We start from the raw sequence: 24241 nt of genomic DNA, 5'->3' as shown, positions 1-24241 counted from the left end.
CCTTTATTAGATTCTGCTCTGATTTGCTATATGGAGTTATGTAATCACCTGGAAATGTGTTCTGTGCTCCCACTTGCTTCCCAAATACAAACAGGTCACAACCCCAGTGTTGTAATGTTTCAACCTGAAATCTGCTTAGATAACCCAGCAGAGTCATTTGTCCCTTTCAAACAGGGCAAATAGTGTATGGCAGCAGGAATCCAATCAGGGCCCTGGAGTGCTGAGGCAGAGGAGATAAAAGTCTGAGGAGAGTTAAAATCAGCATCCAAGTTGGCTCCCCATTCTTGCTGAAACTCCCAGAGGGAGACTGTTAAATCATGAAGTTAACTGCCATCCTTTTCCTTTGCTCCATGCTGCCGCTAAGTATAACCGAGGAGTACCACTCGCAAGAAATCGACTGCAATGATGAGGATGTATTTAAGGCTGTGGACGCAGCTTTGAAGAAATATAATGATAGAAACCAAAGTGGCAACCAGTTTGTATTGTATCGCATAACTGAAGTCACCAAGACGGTGAGTGAGGCGTGTTTAACCTTGAGGTTGTTTGGGATTACACACACCCAATCACCAAAGAACTGATAATCAAAGGTAGAAGCTTACAGCTCTTAATAAAGACCACTCTCTGGCCTAGGACTGCAGGGCAGGGTATGACTAGTCCTCGGGCCACCAAGGTTGCCTTCCTCTGAGATCAAAGGAGTAGTATTCTATGGTGAAATTAAAGAAAGGTGGATGGAATCATTTGAAAGGGACTGTGCAGTGTGAAATAACCCAGGAACTCAGGCCTCAGCAAAAGGGTTTACTAGATGAGCAGACTTAGACTCAAATACAAAGGTCTCTAGACCTCAAATGGGGAGGGGAATGCTTAAGAGGGTAAATCTAACAAATACTGTATGTGTATGATCTCACTTATAAGTAGAATCTAAAAAAGTCAAATTCACAGAAGCGGAAGGTAGAATGGTGCTTGCCAGGAGCTATGGAGTGGGAGAAATGGGGAGATGTTGGTCAAAGGATATAAACTTTTGATTACAAGATGAATAGGTCCTGGGGATCTAATATACAGCGTGGTGATTAGAGTTGATTATACTGTAATGTATACTTGAAATTTGCTAAAAGGCTAGATCTTAAGCAGTCTCACCACACACACACACACACACACACACACACACACACACACACACACACAGATAGTTGAGGTGATGCTGTGTTAGTTAACTTATTTGTGGTAATCATTTCATAGTGTCTGTATATCAAATCACCTTTGTACACTTTAAATATATACAATTTTTATTTGTCAATTATATCTCAATAAAGCTAGGGTAAAGTGTGGGGTATGTCTATGAAGAGTCAGAAATGAGATTAACATGATTCTACTGCATTAGACAAAATACCTACCATGAAACCACATGGCTGAATGCATCAAGGGTAACAGCAATGTTCTAGTTGGTTTTTAATATTTTTTAATCACTTATTGATGCACTCGGGTTGAAGACAAATCCTGACAGGACATGTGATTCCAAGAAATACAAATCTTTCAATAGTTTAAATGAATTTCACTGTCTCTGAGATGGTTAAACAATTGTTTACTTCAGTGGAAAAAAAAAATCCAGCCATTTGACATGATGAGGTTAAAGAAAAAAAACCCAGTGGACATTTTTTTTTTCCTGAAAGTAAAATCGAGCCATTCTGTTTCACAAACTGGTATAGTCATGTGAGTCCTGGTGCCCTCAGCAACATTTTATTGGTGCTATCTTCATTGGCTGACATTAGTGGCAAATGTGTGTGTGTGTGTGTGTGTGTTTCCTAAAATGTCCATAGAATCACTCTACTTAGCTATGTGGGCATTGTCTATACCACACCACTACTACTTTTTCGAAATCTGAGATCTAGAAGGAACCTCAGAAACTATCTAATTTGACTGTTACCGGAGCAAATGGGGTCTGTCTTCCTTTGCTCACCTGAGTCAAAGAAGAGATATATGCAGGTTTTGCAGCAAAGAAAGTAAGGTTTATTTTAGAGAGTTGCACAAGTCCTGGAGACACAGGTGAGCTATTGCTCTCAACAACCTGCTCCCCTGGCCCCCCCCGGCCCCCGCCACCTCCCACACACATCTAAGGCTAAAATGTTATCCTTAGTGTAACTGAAATGCATTGTTCTCATGATTATAGACCTAAGGCTTAATGATTAAAGGAGCAGGCATACTAAGTCACAATGCCATTATCTGGGCAAAACTAGCTTGAATCAGAAAAAAACTGTATTAAAGAAATGAAATTTGTGTGCAGTTATAACGCCATCATCTCCCAGATGCAAATATTCTGACCAGCACAGACTCTGAGAGAGTCCTGCCCCACAAGTGAGGAACCCTAGGATCTGGGTTAGCTCTGCCTTTCCAAAGTGGGAGGCTGCCTAAACTATGCTCCATCTACTTGGGGAGGGGGGCTCCCTTCTCTCACCTGTAAAGTGAAGGGCTGGACGACATGACCTGCCAGGTCCTTTTGCTGCTGCACATGCCAGAATTTTGCTTCTGAAAGTTCATCTAACTCGGCACTTTTGCACTTTAAAAGTCTTATTATTTCATGACATACTAGAAAGAAACAGAAAACAAAACAAAGCAAATAAAAATACTAGAATTACCCACAACTAATCACACCATCCAGAGATAACTGTTAACATTTTTTTTCAAAAATGAAACAAGCCCAGGAGCGGGGAGGAGGAAGGTAGACAGGGGAAAAAAATTAAATCATTTCTTCAATTAAATAAATAAATAAAAGAAATAGAATTTAAAAAAAAAAAAAGAAAAAACCCTCTTGTTTGTTTACTTTCTAGTTGAACAAGTAATATGTATAACAAGTAATATGTACTCAGATAATTCAGGAATGTTTGTTTAAAAAAGAAAGGCAAAGATAACTATACGCTCACCACTGATAGACATTTTAACAGCTTTGCTGAGTGACTTTCCAGACTTTTAAAAATCATGTACGCACATATAAATAGGATACTACAAAAATAGCTAATACTATGGATAATACTTTGTAACTTAAAAAATATATTACGAACATTCTTCTAAGTAAACATTTATGTCTTTCATCATTTTTAATAGATGTTTTGCACTTGTTTAATTAAATCGAGATCAAATATTCATAATCCTACATATCTCTGATTGCTTTTTTTTTTTTTTTAGGAAAACCCTGACATATTTTATTCCCTCAAGTACCAAATCAAGGAGGGTGACTGTCCTGTTCAAAGTGGCAAAACCTGGCAAGATTGTGACTACAAAGATTCTGAACAAGCTGTAAGTGTGCTGACATTTTGGAGCCTCCAGTTTTCTCCATTGAGCCTGCCAGATTTTTTTACTAGTGCTGGGGACAATGAATAATATTGTTGAGTCTTTTTGTGAGGGATACACATAAACCCTCAAATGTATAGAAAAGTCGAATGCTTGATGTCTGGGTACTTGCGTAGACAGAAGGGGCGTGGAGAGGCTAGCTGTTAAATGTGGAGAAAGCCCTCCCATGAGAAGAGAACTCCAACGACTAATTGGGACAAGTGGACCCAGAGAGACTACAGATCAATACTTGGGCCAAGACTGAGGGCTGGTAAGGGGAGACAATGGGAGCTTCCATTGCACAGGTCTGAGTGTGAATCCTAGTCTGCCTCCAACTGGCTGACCACTCTGAACCCAAGCACTCCCTTTAGAAGGAAGATAAAATTGGCCTTATCTGCTAGGAGGGTAAAAGTAGATACTTTATGTAAAGGTCCCTGTTTTAATAACAATGGCTATCCTAACTAAATGCCAGACATCAGCTTGCCCCACCACCGCTGGTTATTTGGCCTTAATTAAGGCAGACTACAGAAGGTATCGGCTAGGAAAGCAAGCCACTTTTTCCACAGTCCATGGATTCACTGCTTTAATGTCAAAACACCGGCATCCTGTTTGCAGTTCGAACACTGAAGTTGAAAGGTAAGTCAAGAGTAGAGTTTAGCAGGCTAGTTCTAGGGCATTGTGTCCATTTGGGTGGAAAAGAAATATCTCCAGGGCTTAAACAAAAAACTTTTACTTTAAAACCTCACCATTGATGCTGCCTCTTCTCCGATGTCTCCTGAATATCAGTGGCTTATAAATAATAATGATTAGGCTAAAAAAGCTTTCATTCTGTGTCTCAAAACTCTGTTAGAAAAAATCTTTACAAGTTTTTTAAAAAGAAGGAAAGTTATATTTAGCAACAGAACTAGATGCACTTTTCCATTTGAAAGATTAAGATAAATGTTTTAGCTGGTTGTTGTTGTTGTTGTTGTTGTTGTTGTTGTTTAGGCCACAGGAGAATGCACAGCAACTGTGGGGAAGAGAAAGAAAATGAAATTCTCTGTGGCTACCCAGACCTGCCAGATTACTCCAGGTAGCTGACACATCTGGTGGTGGTGCCTTGGGGGAAAAGGAACCATTTCTGTGTGGGGCCAGGAGCACAACATAGAAAAAGCCCCTCCAGAGGGCAGTGGTAGGGATGCCATTTGCAGCTTTGGCGTGGGGGAGGGGAAGAGCAGCGGAGTCCTGAGGCTGGGGCCAGGCTCCCGCCAGTCATCTTCTCAGCACTATCCAGATTCTCTTCCTGAGGGTGGTACTGTAGTAGGTGTGTGCCAGGGCCCTGTGAAAGGACTAGAAGACATAAGACCTGCCTTCAATTGTAGGCAGCATCCTAGAGTGAGAAAAGCACAAGCTTTGAGGCCAGACCTGGCCTGGAATCTTTCAAAAGCTCTTCATCTTTTTCGGCTTCTCTTTTATCTATAAAAGAGGATTGCAATAGTTCTTGCGCACAGCATTTTTGTAGATTGAAACTAGATGATACCCCTGAAGGTATAATCATAATAATGTACTAATGATAATCAGGATAAAAGTAATAATAGCTAACTTTATTGAGCACTTATAGCCAGGCACAGTTCTAGTCGCTTTACATGTATTAACTTATTTAATTCTCACAACAGTTCTGTGAGGCAAGTATTAATATCCCCATTTTACAGATGAGGAAATGCAGGCCCAACGGTGTTAAGTATTTTGCCTGAGATCTCACGGCTAGTCATGAACAGAACTGGTATAGTAGACTCTCTAAGTATGGAGCAACTCATGAACAGATGTAACCCCGTTAGCTCCTTCCCTCTTGTGGCAGAGGGGCTGGGTACAGAAAAATGGGCACATCTAGGTGACATCAGTCACAGAAGCCATCCCAGATCTGGCCTTCTACAAGATAGAGTTTTAGTATATGAGCCTCCAGAACGGTATCTTCAGCTACTCTCTTGAACCTCACCAGAGTGGCAGTTGTTCTATTCTGGATTTAGTAATCTGTACGGAACCCACAAAAACTATATTTCTCGAGTTTCAGCTCTTGCAAGAAGTTGCATCCCCCCAAAAAACAGTCCAAAACAGAAAAAAAATCACAAGTAATTAAAATTCTTTTCCTTGGAGTAGCTTTTTATTATTCAGTGTAAGAACTCTATCTCACAAGCAAATTTTCACATTATCCAGAACACAGCACTTATATACTATGAGAAAAAAAGCTCTTTGCCACACCTTCAGAAATTACTACTAGGTCCACAGTCTCTCATCTGAAACCTTTTTAGTCAAATGGGTTTCAGAATTCAAAATTTTAAATCTTTATTTTAATTTTTAAAAATCTTTCCAGAAATGTTGGGGCAGGATGGAAACCACATTTACATCTTTCCCTAATCCTCTCACCCTTAAAGAGCTGCTGCATCTCTTTCCTTATCCCTGTCAGAACTGCCTTTGAGGTCAAGCGAACCAGCTTCTTGTCTTTTCTCCATCTCCCATTTCACCTCTGTGCTCATCTTTTTTGTTGTTGTTCCCTCATAAGTAATTCTCTCACCTTTCCCATATAATTCTCCTCCAGGTTTTTAACTTTGCCCACTGCCCTGATTCGACATAATTTACGTAAGGAGAGGAGGGGGGAAAGCTATGAATATTTACCCAGTAAATCTTTCTCTTGACATGCATTCTAATGGAGTGAAAACCAAGAAACTGTTACAAGGGGTGCTGTGTTGACCTTGGCCTCCTGGTTCTGCTTGGATCTTACACACTGAGCAGTGAGAGCCCCCTGGGCAAAGAGGCCTAGGACTGACTCCTTTGCGAGTTCCCCCTCTTTACAGCGCGTGCCTCTACTGACCAGTGGGTTGCGGCTATTTATAAACATTACCTGTTAAGTTAATATAAACTCACTGCTGTTAATATTTTACATATTTTATTAAAATCCCTTCAGTGGCTCCTCGTTCTTACAATAGACCATTCTCAATTTACTTCAGGGGTCTCTGAAGACTCTAAAATAATGTGGAGAATGTTGTTCATTTTCCTGGAGAGCGTGCGATAGCTTTCATTAGGTTTGCCAAGATGCCCAAGACCCTTGGAATATAGTTAGTAATCCTTGGCCTCCAGAGAGTATCTCAGACCGACTCAACAGTAAAACTCTTTCTACTGACTGCTCAGACCTCAATCCCCTCTCTCTGCCTCTTGCTCTAAGCTCTGGTGAATGTGCGTACTCGACATCCCTCAGGCTGCCCCTGACTCATCCTGCTTTCTTGGGAGCTGTTTGTTCCTATTCCTCAGGCCTCACACATCATGTTGCCTGGTTGACACTGACTGTACTTTACCTTTCTTGGCTCAGATGTCTTCTCAGAAAAGTCCTTAGCTCACTCTGGGCTCCTTTTCAAAGCTCCTGCCAAATTACATTGAAATGATCCATCTACAGTTCCATCTCTCCCACTTAACATTGCCCAGCTCCTTCAAGGCAGCGACCATTACCAACAAATTAACATAGCCACATAGTCTAGCTCAGTGCCTGGCATATTACAGCAGGTACAAAATATATATTTCTTGGATTGAATTGATGCAAAACATATCATACCCTGAACCAGGCTTCAAGGAGCTTTAATTAACAATGAAAACTAAATCACGAGACCTCTGTAATGACTTTTTTATAAGGGGATAAATTCATATATTCTATAATTTAAAATAATTATGCACAGTAGTATGTATATAAGATGCTTCTAAGAGAATGATAGCTTTTTTTCCCTCTGACTGAAAAGCAGGCTTGTCTTCTCTTTAATTAATGCATACTAGGACTTACTGGAAAATTTGTTTACCAGGGCCTTCGAAATTTTCTTACGTATTTAGGGCAATGTATCTGAATGTAGGTTTTGCTTATTAACTGCTCTTTTGCCTATTCTTTGTAAAGCCGAGGGCTCTGTGGTGACATCCCAGTACGACTGCCTTGGCTGCGTGCACCCCATATCAACTGCCAGCCCTGACTTGGAACCGGTTCTGAGATATGCCATTCAATATTTTAACAACGACACTGATCATTCCCACCTCTTTGCTCTTAAAGAAGTGAAAAGGGCCGAGAGACAGGTTTGCTCTTTAATTTTTCATTTCTCAAAGTATTGTGAAAATTTGTTAGCTCCTTATGTTTAAGGTTTCATTACCTAAAATAAACCATTGGCTAAGGAAAACGTGATTCCACGACTGGTGGTGAAGGAGCTCTTTTATGTTCTCATCTGAGGCAAAGAGCACAGGAGGCAAAGAGCTTTCTCTTCAGTCAAAGTGATTCGGATATTGCAATATGGAAATGGGAAAAGGGTGGCTAACAGACACCTTCCTTTGAGATTGGTTTTAATAAATGGGGAGTCAGCATACGTGTTCTTCTTAAAGATGGTAAAATGAAAAAGCTTTCTGGCCTTAAGGTTTTAAGAAAACTATAGCATCACCTAGCTATAATGTGTCAAAAATGGCTCTGAAATATTAAAGTGTACCTAAAAAGGTTGGCACAAATTTCTCATTACCCTCTAAATTATAGTTTTCATATTATCAGGAAAAAAAAGTAAATACTTGTAAATCTGCTCTTTCCATTGCCTTGGTTCACTGTCTTTCCTGACAGTTGACTATGTCTCTAATTATGAGGGACTCACTTTGGTCAGTCACTCCCTGTCTTTAATAGATCTTCCAACTTGCCTTCATGCAAGACGCATGTTCTACTCAATTATGTCCATACCGAACAATCAGAGTGGGACTAGCCCGGGATAAAGCAGAGAAATTTTATTATCTGACAATCTGGGAACCTGAGAACCTACCAGTAAAGGCCACTCTAGTTCCAAAGTTTTCTTTCGCCATCTAGAAGAGCATTATTAATATTTTATAAAATTCAATAGAACATTTTTTTTCTGCTGTCTGGCAGGAAATACAGCAACTCCATCTATATATTGTTTTTCATTTTCAGATGTGTAGGAGTGTGTGTGTGTGTGTGTGTGTGTGTGTGTGTGTGTGTGTGTGTTGAGGGATGCGAGAGTCATAAAATGCTCAATATTTATTTGGTCATGACTTTTGCCTAGTAATAATAATAGTTTATATTTTTGATCACTCATGACATGCCAGGCAGTATACTAAGCTCCTCATAACACTGTGAATGATGTTTAAACTGCCCTGTAAATATTCAATTCAAAATTGTTTTAGGTGGTGGCTGGATGGAACTATAAAGTCACTTATTCAATTGAGCAAACTAATTGTTCCAAGGAGAATTTTCTGTCCTTAACTCCAGACTGCAAGTCTCTTCTCAACGGTGTAAGTAGGCAAAAACCTAATTATAAATGTCTCAGCATTTTGTGTCCAGTATTTACAGGTGTGAGAACTCTTAGCTATGTAGGAAGACTTGGTCACTAAAATTTTAGATGGCATTCACCAATTCACAGTCACATTCCCTTGTGTACTCTGAAGCTCATGTCACTGTGCAAACTGCCTTACCTACTTGGTCAAAAAAATCTGTTCATTTAACAATAAGCATTTACAGATATAGCCTGGAACTAAAAATAGCCTGAGATAAAACGATGCCACAGTCAAGTTTGTCTCTTCGTGTCTTCACACTTTTCTGTCTCTCTTTCTTCCTCTCGTGCTCCAAGTCCTTCTGGTGCTCCCAAGTGCTACCTAGTACAATCCCTCACTTCACACTTGTCTCTGCTTCTTTTCTCACTTTCCCTCCTGTACCTTTATCTTTCTTTAATAAACACATCCTGTATTTGTTTTGGTAAACTGCAACTAACTTCACAAATCCCAATATTCACCTTGGTCAACACCGGTGCTTCAATTTTAGATTGTTAAAGAATTAAACACCTGGAAAGTGACACTTTCTAGAATAATATCTTGTTATCACAACCAAAATTATGCTAAAAGAATGTATCTCAAGGTGGCAGAAGTTGGTGCGTGTTTGATAACTAAGGTATGAAGACCTTCCCATGTATATTTGCGTTTTAGCAGAAATCTGTGCTTTAAGCAAAAGATTCCTGAAAACCCTTTATTCATTCTAATTCTAAAATTCTATTATATGGGAAAAAAATGAGAAATCCAAACAGTAAGATGTTAATTTCAGCATTATTATTAATAAAAAAAAAACATTGGAAATATCTTATATTTTCAATTTTAGCTAATGGTTAAGTAAATTACAATTTGTCTATAAAGTAGAATATGTGCAGCCATTAAAATTACGTTTGCAGAGTTTTTGATGACTTAGTAAAATGATTATAATACGTTAAGTAAAAACAAAAAACAAAAAAGCAGGATACAAAACTATACATACAAATTCATTCAAATGTATAATGTAAGTATTAAAAGTGATAGGAAACAAATATGCCAAAATATAAAATATACTTAACTTTCAGTTGGAACCGTGGGTGCTTTTTCTAATCCTTTATACTTTTTGGAACTCTTCAGTACTTCCCAATATATCTAATCAAGTATATATATATTTCATAATTGGGAAAAAAGTAAAAAGGACACTATTAAGAAAGTAAAAAGACAACCTACAGAATAGGAGAAAATATTTACAAATCATATATCTGATAAGGGTTTAATATGCGGAATACGTAAAGAATCTCTACAATGTAACAACAAAAAGGCAATAAACCCAATTTTAAAATGGGCAAAGGACTTAAATAAACATTTCTCTAAAGAAGACATACAAATGGTCAATAACCACATGGAAAAATGCTCAACATAATTAGCTATCAGGGGAATGTAAGTACAAAACCTAATGAGATGCCACTTCACATCTAGAGAATGGCTATAATTAAAAAAAAATTGGAGAATAACTAGTATTTTGGAAGATGTAGAAAAATTGAAACTTTTGTACATTGATGATGGGCATGTAAAATGGTGCAGCCACTGTGGAAAAGAATTTGGTAGTTATTCAAAAAGTTAAACATAGGGTTTACGAAAACTATTGGAAATAGCGGTGATGGTTGCACAACACTGTGAATATAATTAATGCCACTGAATTATACATTTAAAAATGATAAAAGTAGCAAATTTTATGTTCCATATTTTTTACCATAATATATATAATCCTCTAAAAACATATGCTCTAGCTACTACCATTTAACTTTGTCAGTTCGAATGGCCTGGCTTTTTAAGCATCTATTCACACCCTCTGTTTTTTATGTTTAGTTAGCCATTTGAGATTATATAGGCCTAAATGTTACCTTGCTTTAATATTTCTGCATCTGTCTGTAAGGTCTCGATTTAGTTTTCTCTTTGCTGCACAGAGAGATGCAACAGCTGGTTGGAGTCACAAAGCCAATCAAATTTTTAGTGTAATTTCTCTGAGCCTCCACTTCCTCATTTGTAAAATAGCAAAGAATAATAGCTAGCACCTGTCTCACAGTTCGTTACAAGAATTAAAGGACATAAAATATAAATGAAATATTTTGCCCACATCGGTAAGAGTTAAGGCCTTGCCACTCAAAGTTTAGTCCCTGGATCATCAGCATCACCAGAGAACTTGTTAGAAAAGCAGAATCCTAAACTCCACCCTACACCTACTTAATCTTCATATTAACAAGATTCTCAGATGATTCATTTGCATACTAAGTTTGGAAAAGCACTGATTTAAGAGATTTCATGAGTAGTTCTCCTCAGGCCATATTGTACATTAGAATCACTTGGCCAGCTTTAAAAAGTACCTATTCCTAGGCCACTCTCTCAGTCTAATTTGATTGATCTGGGGTGGGTTTCTGGAGTCAGAATGATCTAAAAACTTCTCAGGTGAATCAAATATGCTGATAGAATTGAGAACCTCTGGGCTACTTCCAGCATTCTTCTCCCCATCCAAAATTAAGGTATTATAAATGTGGTATTCCCCATATCTTTAAAAACTATAACATTTATTATACATGTGTTTCCTTATTGAAAATATACATTTATAGAAAACTTCAAGATGATACAGAAACAAAATATATATATATATTGAACCATATACCAAATACCCAAAGGTATCTGAGTGTATTTCCTTCTTGTACATTTTTTTAGGAAGGATATAGACAATTTTTAGTGATATTTTGTATTTTGATAGTTGTAATTATTTTATATGCTACATTTTTTCACCTAAGAATTTTTATATGTCGTTAAAACACTGATAGACTCGCTTTTAAATAACTGTATAGTATCTCAATAAAGGTACTGTAGATTTTTTTAAATTACTTTCCTATATTTGGGTTATTTTCATTTTTTATTATAATTAATAACTCACCAAATATATTTTGAGAATAAAGCTATTTCTGTATTTGGTATATTTTCCTCAGAATAAAGTCTCAGCTTTATACATAATATAAAACTGTACAAAATCTCTTACAACTCTTGATATATAGGTTGACTATCTGCCAAATGCACCAATTTTTGTTCTATTGGCAATGTATACCCTTAATATAATTCAGTATTACTTTTTAAATATAGCTAATTTTCTAATTTCATAGACAAAAGCACTTTTGGTTTCCATTGTCTCAAACAGCAGTGCAGTTAATATGCATTTATTTAACCATTATATTTTCATATGTTTGTTAGAAATTGATGGCTTTTGTTTTTATTTTTTATATTTTTCCTTATTCAAAGAAGACTCTAACTATTTAGGCAAGTGTATTTAGATTTCCAAGTAGTTAGTTTTTTGTTCATTTGTTTAAACTTACAGTATTAATTTTAGAGATTTTTTTTTTTCTTTTTGGTGCTGAAGTCTAAGAACATGGCCTATACTGTTTTTGATTTGCAAAATTTATTGAGCCTTTTTTGTGACCTAGTATAAAAGCAGTTAAAAATATTAGCATCATAAATATAAAAATATCACTTTAAATCATGTGTAGCATATGAAAATAGCACTTAAATAATTTTTTATTATGTTACTCAATTCTTCTATGACCTTAATTATTTTTTTATCCATTTGGCCTGTCTTAGATTTACAGTTGTGTATTAAATTTTTCCACCACAATTATTATCCATTTGTATTCATATATCTATTTTTTGCTTTGTGTATTTTGATTCTATGCTTCTAGACTATATATTTTATAAAAATGAAATTATCTTTTCTACTACTTTCACGAGTTTTTTATTACCTTGAATTTTACTTTGTCCAATATTAATAATACTTTAGCTTCTTTTTGTTTATATTTGCCTCATATAGTTTTGCTCATCTATTATGTTTAATCTTTATCTTTTTTATTATAAGATATTTTTCTTAAAAATGTAATACATTGAATTTGTTTTTGACTTAATCTGAAAGTTAGCCTTTCTAAAAGGAAATTTTACTCATTTACTTATATAATTATTATTCCTATACTATTATTCCTATTCTTGTCATCTTATTTCATGTTTCTGTGTGTTTGCGTATATGTGTTTGTTGTTGGTGGTGCTATTACCTAATTGTTTCTTATTCTCTCTTTTGCCACTAGACTATGTTTTGTTTTGCTTTCTATGCAAAGTTGACATCCTATATTTCATTTTTACTAGTTGTTTACTTTAAAGGTTCTTAAAATGTTTTTAATTTATTCACTTATCCTTTTTAAAAACTAGGATATCGGTGAATGTACAGATAATGCATACATGGATATTCAGCTAAGAATTGCTTCCTTCTCACAGAAATGTGACATTTATCCAGGTATGGGTTAATACAAGTTTGTACATGTTGGTCTCAGACAACTGGCTAGGTCTTTTCATAGGAATTGTGCTTTGGGTTTCATGATATGCCGCAAAGTCTATATGACCAAAGGACCTTATTGAGAGCACTATACCCCATTTCTTCCCAGTTATGCTGTAGCAGGTGCAGTGGAGACTGCTCTGCAAATGGAAAGAAGGGAATATGGTTGCAGAAGGGAAAATGTATGTTCTCTAGGCAAAGCTGGCCGTCAGGTACAAAGTCAGCTGGTCTTCCTTGTGTACAAGATGTCCCTACATCAGGTGTTGTAAATTGGGGAAGCTATATCTCATTTTTAATCACTCAAAATATTTTCAGTTAAAGATTATTTTTCCCTGCATATTATAGTCAGGGGTGGAGGGATGGATAGCACAAATTTATGGTCAAGTCGGTATTTCTTAACCAATAGTTGGCTTTTCTCATACTTGAAAGATAGTTGTACACATTCCACAATGAAAAGCATTACTGAAGCTGCCTGCTCACCAGAATCGTAGGACTTAAAAATTTTCCACTAGAGAGTCATTCCTTTAAGTTAAGCATTGTTCTTTAGACTTTCCATCCAACATGTAAAAACTTAGGAAAAGTGCAGCATGTCGAGTCACTAACACCCTCCAATTGAAGATTTCTCTAAACACACTTGGCTCTGAGGAGGGGAAAAAAGAAGAGGCAGTAAGGTGAAGGTCAGATAAACTCCACCCACTCACTACTGGGCCTTGAGCTGCCACGTGGCCCTCTATAAATGGACGCTGGATCATGTGTGGGGGAGGTAATAGGCTAGACTGCTCCTTCAGAGCGCACGCTGACTTAAAGCCTGATTTCTTTCAGCGGAGGATTCTGTACCACTACCTACCATGATTTGTGTTGGTTGCCCCAAAGATATACCTGTTGACAGTCCAGAGCTGGAGGAGCCTCTGACTCATTCCATCGCAAAACTTAATGCAGAGAATAATGGAACCTTCTATTTCAAGATTGACACTGTGAGCAAAGCAACAACACAGGTCTGTGAATTATGCTACAAAAATAGTGATATTATAGTCTGTGTGCAGATTGCTTACTAATTTTGCCACGATCTTGGCTGTAGAGAAAGGGATTTGAATTTCAATCTCAGCCTCACTGTTTGCTTATCATGTGATCTTGAACAAATCATCTAAAACATTCTCTCTGTCTTCTGTCTTTAAAGGACTGGGGTGAGGATCAAATAGGATAATGTATGTTAATCACTTTTTAAACTCTAAAGTGCTCTATAAATCTAGCAACTACTAAGTAATTAATAAAATTTAGGACTAGAAAAAGCAGGATTTATCCTCTGCATTTCTAGACTCATTTCTTATGGTAACATCCCTTAGTACCTTGGGCTCAGCCACATCATTCGTCTATCATTGCCCAGACTCTCTTCACACTCTCACTTCCATGTCATTTCTCCCACCTGGGGTGTCCTTCCCATCTACAAATGGGGTGTCCTTCCCATCTCACTGGGGATTTGCCTTTTCTTCCATGCCCTGTCAATAGAGGATAAGGAGCATCCTGGTTTGGAGGTCAGGAGACCTAGCTCTACCACAGCAACAGCCACGCATGTCTTGGGTGGACCCTGGAAGTCAGTCACTCAGACTCACCAGCCTTTGTAGCTTCATATGTAAAATAAGTGGCTGGAAAAGAAGAGCCCAAATCCCTGCCAATTCCAACAGCCTATAACCAATGTATTCTCAGACAGATTCCTATTATAGAGCCTCAAAATTGGCCTCCCTAAGTATAAGCTGAAGAAAAGTAATCAAAATAGAACCAAACTGTTAGAGCAAACCAACATGATATTTATAATCTGATGAAAAAAAATCTCATTTGAAATAGTTCATACTTTTGGCTCAGTAATTGAATTTCTAGAAATCTAAAATAGAGTCTTTATATGCAGTGATACTCATTGCAGCTTTAACTATAAAAGAAAAAACCGTAAACTGTCAAAATGATCAATATATAGAAATGATCAGATAATATCTGGCATATCCTTACAATGGAGTATTAAGCAGCAATTTTAAAGCATCTTTGTGAGGAGTCCTTGATGTAGGAAATGCCTTGTGATTAAATATGCAGCGAACAAAGATGCCATAAAATTGAATATACATTTCGTTGTTGACTGTGGTATTAAAAAGTACAGAAAACAATACTAAAAAAAAAAAATACAAATGCCTGAGACTGACTATTCACGGTGGTAGCTTTAGATGATGGCACAATGAGCTATTTAGTTTCACCTTCTAATTTCCTGTATTAGTTTTATTACTGGAAAACAAAAACCTAAGCAAATGGTATTAAAATAAGTCAAAACTGACACTTTGATCTCTCCCAGATTTCTTTGGCACATGATCCATGTTAGGCTTACTTGAAGAGTACAACAATCCATGATACTCGTGTTTGTCAGCTTTTCTTTTCACTTTATATTTCTGCTTTCTTGTGAAATTCTCTTATTCTTAATGATGCAGGAGTAGTCCAGTAGTCCATTATATATTGCATGTTTGTTGTCAGGAAAGAACCACTCATTCTCAAGCATGACTATCTAGTCCCCTAAGGACTTATAGTTCTCTGTAAATTAACAAATCAACATTATAACGTGTGTGTGTGTGTGTGTGTGTGTGTGTGTGTGTGTGCGCGCGCACCTGTGTGTGCGTGTGTTTGGGGAATGACAATTGGTAATGCTGCCAATTGAAGCAAACTGACGTTCCTTCAGTTGCCAAATCAATTTGGAATAGTGTGAGAATCTCAAACTTACTTTTAAGAGATGAATCTTTGCTGATTTCTGCATTTAAAGAGAGCATTTTGGTTGTTCTGACATAGTCATTCAAGGCAGCCTTGGGGCAAGCAACCAAGTTACTGGAAACCATTTACCAATTTCCAAATGAACAATTTTCCAAATTGCTAAAAATTTATTTTACAGATTTAGTCTTTCTTTGGCTTTGCATATTTAGTCCTATTTGGATTTATGTCCATTCCAAGTTGGGTTCTTATTTTATTTCAGATACCAAATATTTCTTAAAATTTCCATTTGCACATGTGAATAATTGTAATTTCTGTCATAGGCCATTTATTTTGCCCTGCCCCTATTACTTCTGTCCCTGCCATTGTCAAAGTTCCTCCCTGTCCTTGCTCAGATAAATATACAAGGTATCTGTGTGTGTATATTCAGGAATTTTTCCTTCGACAAAGTACAAGAAATGTCAAGGCATATGTTTATATTTAAGACTGATGCAAATTGCGAAATCACCAAACAATTTGTAATTATGCCAATTTACATTCACATTGCCTGAGTATAAGACTCTGGTTGATCATCTTGATTTGAGTTACATTCCTACCAACAGTGATTGAAGCTGCATACTTCCTACACCTGGTCAACACTAAGTATCATCACTATTTTTCATCTTTACCAACATATGGAAGATTGAAAATGCTGTTGCAATGCTTTTTAATGTGCATATTTTGATTATTAATGAAGGTAAACTTTTTTTTTTCAGAATTAATGACAATTTTAATTTCTTTTCTAAAATACCTATTCATGTCTTTTGTCCATTTTTTGTGTGTTGGGCTTTGTATGCACAAAAATATTAATTCTATACTATATTTTTTCCCAGTTTGCCTTTTTACTTTGCTTGAATCAGTTTTTATTTTGTCTAGTCAAATTCAGAACTTTTTCCTTCTTTTAGCTTTTCTTCCTCTACTTTTCATCTAAGAAAGGCCTTCTTCACCCTGAGATCTGATGGATATTTATTTGTATATTTTGAGTTTATTCCTTTAATTTAAAATTTTAAATGCATTTGGAATTTATTTTGCTATATGCTATTGTCTACTTTATTTTTATTTTTTACCCCTCTTTAATTTCCCCCCACCCTCACTTCCACCTCTGACTTACGGATTTTACCGTCTCCCTTTTTAAGAACTGGATCTCTGAGGGCAGGGCATCTCCTCCCATGTGCTTGGGATGCGCACGTGGGGCTGGTGCACCCTGGGTATGGTCCGTGGCTCCACCTGGGGCAAGAACCCAGGACCTTCTGTGTGTAAAGCAGATGTGCTAACCACTGCACCATAAAGCCACCTCTATTGTCTACTTTAAAAACAAAACTTGAGCAGGGTGAGTTAAAGCAGGGAAGACTTCTGATAAGAATGACACCTGATAATAATGGCAATATGGATACGTTCTTGAGGCCTTCAGATGTAAAATGTTACTAAGTCTATTTAATTCCTCCCTTCTGGACCCTGAATAGATTTGTGTCACATATTGTCGACTTTCTTAGGCAACATTACCTTGATCAACACTACTGTAAAAAAAAATGCATTAAGGTGTAATCTAAAACAAGCAAGAAAATTTGTGATCACCAAAATATAGATTCTAAAACTCTCTTAGAACTTTCCTCCCCACTTACACACACGCCTGGAGTTTTAATAGTTATTTAACCATGTGTAGATGGTGAGGGGGGGCAGGGAGGAAATTTAAATCATTTCTTCAATTAAAGAAAAAAAAAATTAACCCTGTTTCACCAGCAAAACAATACCCAAAAAGGTAGAGGAGGAGTTTAGTCTTGCCTATGACTCTGCTCTCTTCATCCTCCTCCCACCACACTTTCTCCATGCTTTTAAAAAACAGAGAGATAAGGAAGACTGTTGCGGTTTGATTTTCCAGATGAGATTATACTATCACCCTGTAACTTTTAAAAATAATGGTCATTTCTCCAGGTCAACAGATGTATTGATGTCTTTTGTGATAGCTACATAATATTACACACACACACACACACACACACACACGCACACACGCACACACACACACACACTGTTATCCTGCTCACAGTACCATATAAAATATCATAAACTGGGTGCCTGACACAACAGGAATTTAATTCTCACAGTTCTGGAGTCTGGGAAGTCCAAAAACTAGCCAGTTTGGTTCCCTGGTGGGGGCTCTCTTTCTGGCTTACAGATGGCCACGTTCTCACTGAATCCTCTCATATTTCAGAGGAAGAGAGAGCTCTGGTCTCTCTTTGTCTCCTTTTAAGGAGACAATTCCATCATGGGGCCTGCACCCTCATGACCTCATTTAAACTTAATTACCTCCCAACGGCCCTATCTCCTAATACCATCACAGTGGAGATTAGGACTTCAGTGTATAAATTTGAGGAGGGGAGACACATCCAGTTCACAACACACACACACACACACACACACACACACAAATCTTAGAATTAAATACTGAATAACTGGGTCTAGAAATTGGATCACATCAACTAACTTTTAACAATAATTTGAGATCATTTTACCAAGAATATTTTTTCAGGTGTAAAAGAGATATAAAATATGACATTTTAAAAATGACTGAAAAACCTATGCTTGGGATTTTGTTGAAGTTAGAGTATTTTAAAAAGCATGAGTTTAACTTTTTAAATAAATAAAGTGTATCCTTGTAGACAAGAAAAAAAAAGAGAGGGGGCACAAAATGTTACTTGTGGAGACAGTATCGCCTAATGATTAAAATTTTTGCTAAATATTGAAATGGTTTCTTAATATAAAAAAAATTAAGAGATGCTAACTAGAAAATCCAAATAATTTTCCTAATCACATAATTTAATCCACGTAATTTCTGTACTGGTAGTAGTAACTCAGAATTTCTCTGATTCAAGATTTGGTAGGACAATAAGGCATATTTAAAGAAAATGTTTAAATTTTTCTTCCTATTCTTCCTAGATTCTATTACAGCTTGAGCTCTTGAATGACTAGTGAATTTTACAGCTATTGAACAATAAAACTCAGAAAAATATAAAAATAAAAATTATAGCCTGCTTTTCTTTTTCATTTAGAAAAGAAAGTGAGACCAACCAAGAGACACATGCATACAAACCGAAAGTTTTGTCTTAATCAATTTGTAGTTTTTTGTATAACTCTCATTTGGTCAGTGTAGAATTAAAATTTTAATATTCTCCTCTAAAAGCCCTTAGGGTTAAAACATATGATTTATTATACAATATTAATTAAGCATCTACTTTGTGCTAATTAATTTTCCAGGTGGTGGCTGGAACAAAATTTCATATTGAGTTCACGGCCAGGGAAACCACATGTTCCAAGGAGAATAATGAAGAGTTGACTGAAAGTTGTGAGATCAATAAATTTGGAGTAAGTAATGCAACTGTCTACTTATTTCCTGAAAATCTATTTGATGTTTTATACTTATTTAAGTATCTCATCAATAACACTGTTCTCTCTTTTGGCTTCCGTTTTCATGGATAGCAAATTCTGGATTGCACTGCTGATGTTTATGTGGTACCTTGGGAGAAAAAAGTTTACCCTACTGTCAAATGTCGATCACTAGGAAAGGTATGATTTTAATTACAATCAGTTTAGGTCACTTTTGCAATTCCGAAAAGTCCTATTCTGGGGTTGAAAATGAACCATTATTTAAGCAAATTAGGAGACTCTCTTTTCTAAAATGGGGAGAACTCTCACATTTCTATGCTGATCTCTCTTTTTTTATGACTAGAAAGAAGAACAGCAGTCCTCTTGTTTAGTAAGTGTCCCATTGTTTAGTAGGCTCTTAGTGAAGTGCAGCCTCTGCTGTGGAGAGCTAACACTACTAGCTATGCGGCTTTAAGGTGTGTCTGAGATGCTCCACTGACACCTGCTTACATTCTAGGAGCTTGGGAGAAATGCAGATCTCAGATCCTATTCCACATCTACTGAATCAAAATCTGCATTTTAACACAATCCCCAGGGGATTCATATCTTTGTTCAAGAGAGAGAAGCATTAGTTTGTATCATCTTTTCTAATTCTTAAGAGAACCTTGAGAGGTGAGTAATACTTTCCCCATTGTCAAGGATGAGACAGTAAAAATTACAAAGATGCTGAGGTCCTACAGTGAATAATAACACTATGAAGTGTTTCCTCTGTCCCAGGCCCTATACTGAGGACTTCACATATATTTTTCTCCTGACAACACTATGAGGCAGGTGCTGCTGTCATTCCTATTTTAGAGATGAGAGAAGTGAAGCTAGTGGCACTCAGACTGAAATCTAGGTCAAGTCAGAGCCCTCCCTGTTACATGATGCTGATAACTAATAGGGTCTGGCTTGTCTGACTCCAAAAACCAAGCTCTTTGCACCACAAGACACTGCCTCCATGTTCTCATCGGTAGTGCAAGTATAGGTAGAAATAATCCACAAATCCATCTCTTCAATGCAAGTTGCCTCTTCTTCCCTTTTTCTGGTTTAGTTTTTTGCCAAGTATAGGTATGTATGTAGTTTAACATGAACATTATGCAAAAGGTGTATTTCAAGCTCGTGAACATGTCCTAATATGTTTCAGCCCAACAAAATGATTGTGGATATGCTCCATATATATTTGGGTCATAAAGCCATTCAGGGTCTTTTGGGATAAAAGCAATAATTGTGCTAATAGAAATAGTATCAATTAATAAATAATGTGCCATGGTTTTACATAATCATAGGCTTAGAAGTTACCCTAGAGATGTAGTTTTGTCTTCCAATTTTTCCAGATAAAGAAAAAACTTTCCAGCTTAGAGGAGTATTATTAAGAACAATAAGCAATTTCCAAAAACTATAAAATCAATCAAAAGAGGAAAAAATATTATGTATTCTCATCCTTTCTGGAATATTAATACAGTATTTAAAATATGGCAAAGACTTGCTCTGCTGTAAACCAAGATAGCATTGCCAGGTCTCAGTCCCTTCTTTCTGCATTGATAGTGTGGTTTTCACAGTAATACATTCATCTTAATATTTCTGTTTAGACCTCAATGCTGAAAAGGCCTCCAGGTTTTTCACCTTTCCGATCAGTACAAGTGGAGAAAACAAAAGAAGGAACAACTGTAAGTTCACCCCACAATTCCATGGCACCTGTACAAGATGAAGAACAGGATTCAGGAAAAGAACAAGGACCCGCTCGTGCACATGGCTGGGGCCATGAAAAGCAAATAAAGCATGGCCTTGGTCAAGGCCATAGACATGAGCATGACCAAGGCCATGGGCATCAAAGGGGACATGGCCTTAGCCATAGACTTGAAAAGCAACATGGCCTTGGCCATGGACATCAAAGGGGACATGGCCTTAGCCATAGACTTGAAAAGCAACATGGCCTTGGCCATGGACATCAAAGGGGACATGGCCTAGCCCATGGACATAAACATGAACATGGTCATGGCCATGAAAAACGTAAAAATAAAGGACAAAACAATGGAAAGCACGATGGTCAGAGAACAGAGCATTTGGCAAGTTCTTCTCAAGATAGTACTACATCTTCTGCACAGACACAAGAGAAGACAGAAGGGCCAATACTCCTCCCTTCTCTAGCCCAGCCAGGTGTAGCAGTTACCATTCCTTACTTTCAGGACTCAGATCTCATTGCAGCTATGATGACTAACGTACCACCAACTCCCACAGAGAATGATGATGCCTGGATCCCTGACATCCAGATAGAGCCAAATAGCCTTTCATTTAACCTGATATCTGATTTTCCAGAAAGCTCCCCTAAATGTCCTGGACGCCCCTGGAAGCCAGTTAATGAAATGAATCCAACTGTAGAAATGAAAAAAATTCCTGATTTCGATCTCTCTGATGCTTTTTATTAATTTATGCAGCCATGGGTGTTTCTTTGACATTTCATCATCCCCTCTCCCCATCGTAAAAATATCCTGATATGATGCACCAAAAACCATGAAGCTTCAGAACAGCCTAGAGAGAAGTGGTGAGACTCCCAATGGGGTACTGTCAATTTCTATGGATGACATAAAACTGTGTGCAGAATTCTAAATCCTTTCTGAGTCTTCCTCACAAGTTTTCTTAACTAGCACAGAAAATGGGCAAACGAATGTGCCTTGTGGCCTACTGCAATTTGCTTTTCTAATAATGAATGTGTATCTTAAAATGAACATCACCGATTTTCATACAAAGATTCTTAACATTCTGAATGGACCATGACATCTGGTCCCTGAACACATGCGAAAACAAGGGAAGTCAAGAGACTGAATGCTCAACTTCTAAATGGGGGAAAAATGATAATAAAAACCACCAGAGGTCAAAGAGGGGCAACAAGAAAGAAAAACCGATTGGCTAAAGGGAGGACGGGGGGAAATAAATTAATTGACTTTCTGTTTTCAAAATGGGCTAGTTATATCAAATAGTTACTCCCACTTGACAAAGGTATTCTCATAATTCTCTGAATGGAAGTGTTTCTCATAAATCAGTAATTTCTGTTTACTCATTAGCTATTCTTTGCAACAAGGCTTCCAAATGAGAGTGTTCTGTTTATTTCTTTCTGAGACGAGAATGAGTAATCCTTAGTTTTCAGTAGCTCTGAGTTTAATCATAAGAATGGAAAGCAGAAGAAGTAATATAGAGGCAGCCCTGTGAAGAAAGTCTTTTTTTTATAATTGACAAGGGGATATCACAAGATGTGATGCAAATTTTGTTCAGAAATTTTATGAGGAAATTCCTCTCTAGGCACACTTTATTATCACGTCATCTTTTTGCTACGACATTGAAGAGCACTGATTTTTGTAAAAAAGAACAATATGATTGTCCTCGGTTGATTCTAATGTGAGGGAGGCACACATTTGTTTTGCCTAGAGACATTAGACAGGGCTTAAAACAGCTACACTCGCCTGTGGATGCCTGTGTCACTGGCTGTATTTGAGCCTCTGAGTTTTCATTTCATCTCAAACATTATCTGTACTTATAATTAAAGAACCAATGATGTCAAGAAAAAGCCTCACTTTGTCCACTGGTTGCTTCACTTTTCTCTTATCGAATGATAACATCAGATTAACGGAGTTTTATCATACTTACAGAAGCTCCTAAGTTCCTGCGAGTACAAGGGCCGACCTCGAAAAGCAGAGGCAGAGCCAACAGCTGAGAGTGAGGTCTCTTAACCAGTGGGCAGAATCTCCACACCTGGCACAATAGCCCCAACAACCTCTGTCAGCAGCCCTGCATGGAAGGACAAGAAGATGGGATAGAATATAAATAGAGAAGAATGTCATTTTATCATTCTGTTGCTGGGTGAAATAAAATTTGGTCTTATGTTCTCACACCTGGTTAATTTACAGTAGGCTGTTTTCAGCCATACCCCTCCTGCAGCAAAGTCCAGTTGATCAGAGAGCACATTCTGCCATGGAAGCTCACAGTCTAGTTCTGGAGCACTCTTGCTAACCAAGACGGGAATCCCTTCTGTGAGCCTTCCCTACCACCAAGATGTCATCATGGATGCCAAATCAAGGGTTAGGGGACCATGTTTCCACTAACAATTTAAGAACCATCTCTCTACCTTCCCCTCTTTTTCCTTCTCCTGATTTCTAGTCCAAAACTAAGAATAAGTTGACTTATTTGATTGTTTTTTATGATCCAGACAATTACCAAAAAAGAAAAAAATCTTTGTTAATACGATGTCTACCAACTTCTCATTATCAGAAAATATCTAACCTCAAAAACATTTAAAGAAAATTTAAAATTATTTTTCTGACATGAGTAAAGGACAAAACAGAAAACCAGTAGAATAAAAAGTAATAGAGATTCTACTCTGATTTGGTGTGCCTATGTGGATGATGGGAGGTGGGCAAGCTGTATGATTTCCAAGGGCTCTGCCAGTCTTTGTTTCTGACATCACCTCGTGGAGGTGGTGTTCTATACCTGAAGGATTACCTGCTCCGAAAGAAGCACCGGCACAGCATATATTTCCCTTCCCTTCTGAGGTCCCTGGCTTACAGACCCTTCCTTCCTCCTTGGCAAAAATGTGGGGTGGAAGGGTCAGAGGCACAGATTATTACCTCCAAACTGGTGTCCCCACCCAAACTTCCTATCGTCCCAAGCCCTTAGCTCTTTTGGATGTACTTTTTATTTCAAAGGAAAATAGATTTTTTTGAGAAAAAAAGTGATAGAGATTTAAATTTTTCTATAATAAAACCCATTTACTGAACGCCTATTGTAGCCATTTACCATGCTGGACAATCTCCTTTTGGTATGTGACTTAATCCTCACAACCACTCTGAGGTCCCCATGATCACCTTTCTTTTACAATGAGGAAACATAGTTCACAGTGTCTTGCCCAGGGCCACACTGTTCATATGTGACAGAGCGGGCATTCAGAAGTCCATTACATCATGTTATCATGAGGCGTTAGTATTCATGTTGTCATTACAAAAAACACATCCAGATAATTTCTGATCCTAAGATGGTCACTATCTCAATCCAAAAACTCTTATT

The 24241-nt window shown here is 37.3% G+C and overlaps 1 protein-coding gene across 2 annotated transcripts; it reads left to right on the top strand.

The window, feature by feature from the left end:
* The first annotated feature begins 317 nt into the window (after positions 1 to 317).
* Positions 318 to 22911, top strand: KNG1 (kininogen 1). Of its 2 annotated transcripts, XM_011381915.1 has the most exons (11): positions 318 to 512; positions 3178 to 3288; positions 4309 to 4393; positions 7235 to 7407; positions 8506 to 8613; positions 12880 to 12964; positions 13826 to 13998; positions 19037 to 19144; positions 19259 to 19345; positions 20776 to 20853; positions 22831 to 22911. In XM_011381915.1, exons 1-11 carry the CDS (start codon positions 318 to 320, stop codon positions 22909 to 22911), a joined length of 1284 nt encoding a protein of 427 aa, XP_011380217.1. The 2 variants fall into 2 exon arrangements, with proteins under 2 accessions (XP_011380217.1, XP_011380224.1); XM_011381922.1 differs by lacking the exon at positions 8506 to 8613.
* Positions 22912 to 24241: the final 1330 nt, after the last annotated feature.

Source organism: Pteropus vampyrus, unplaced genomic scaffold (assembly GCF_000151845.1).
Source record: "Pteropus vampyrus isolate Shadow unplaced genomic scaffold, Pvam_2.0 Scaffold14, whole genome shotgun sequence".
NCBI lineage: Eukaryota > Metazoa > Chordata > Mammalia > Chiroptera > Pteropodidae > Pteropus > Pteropus vampyrus.
This window is presented reverse-complemented; position numbering and strand designations above follow the sequence as displayed.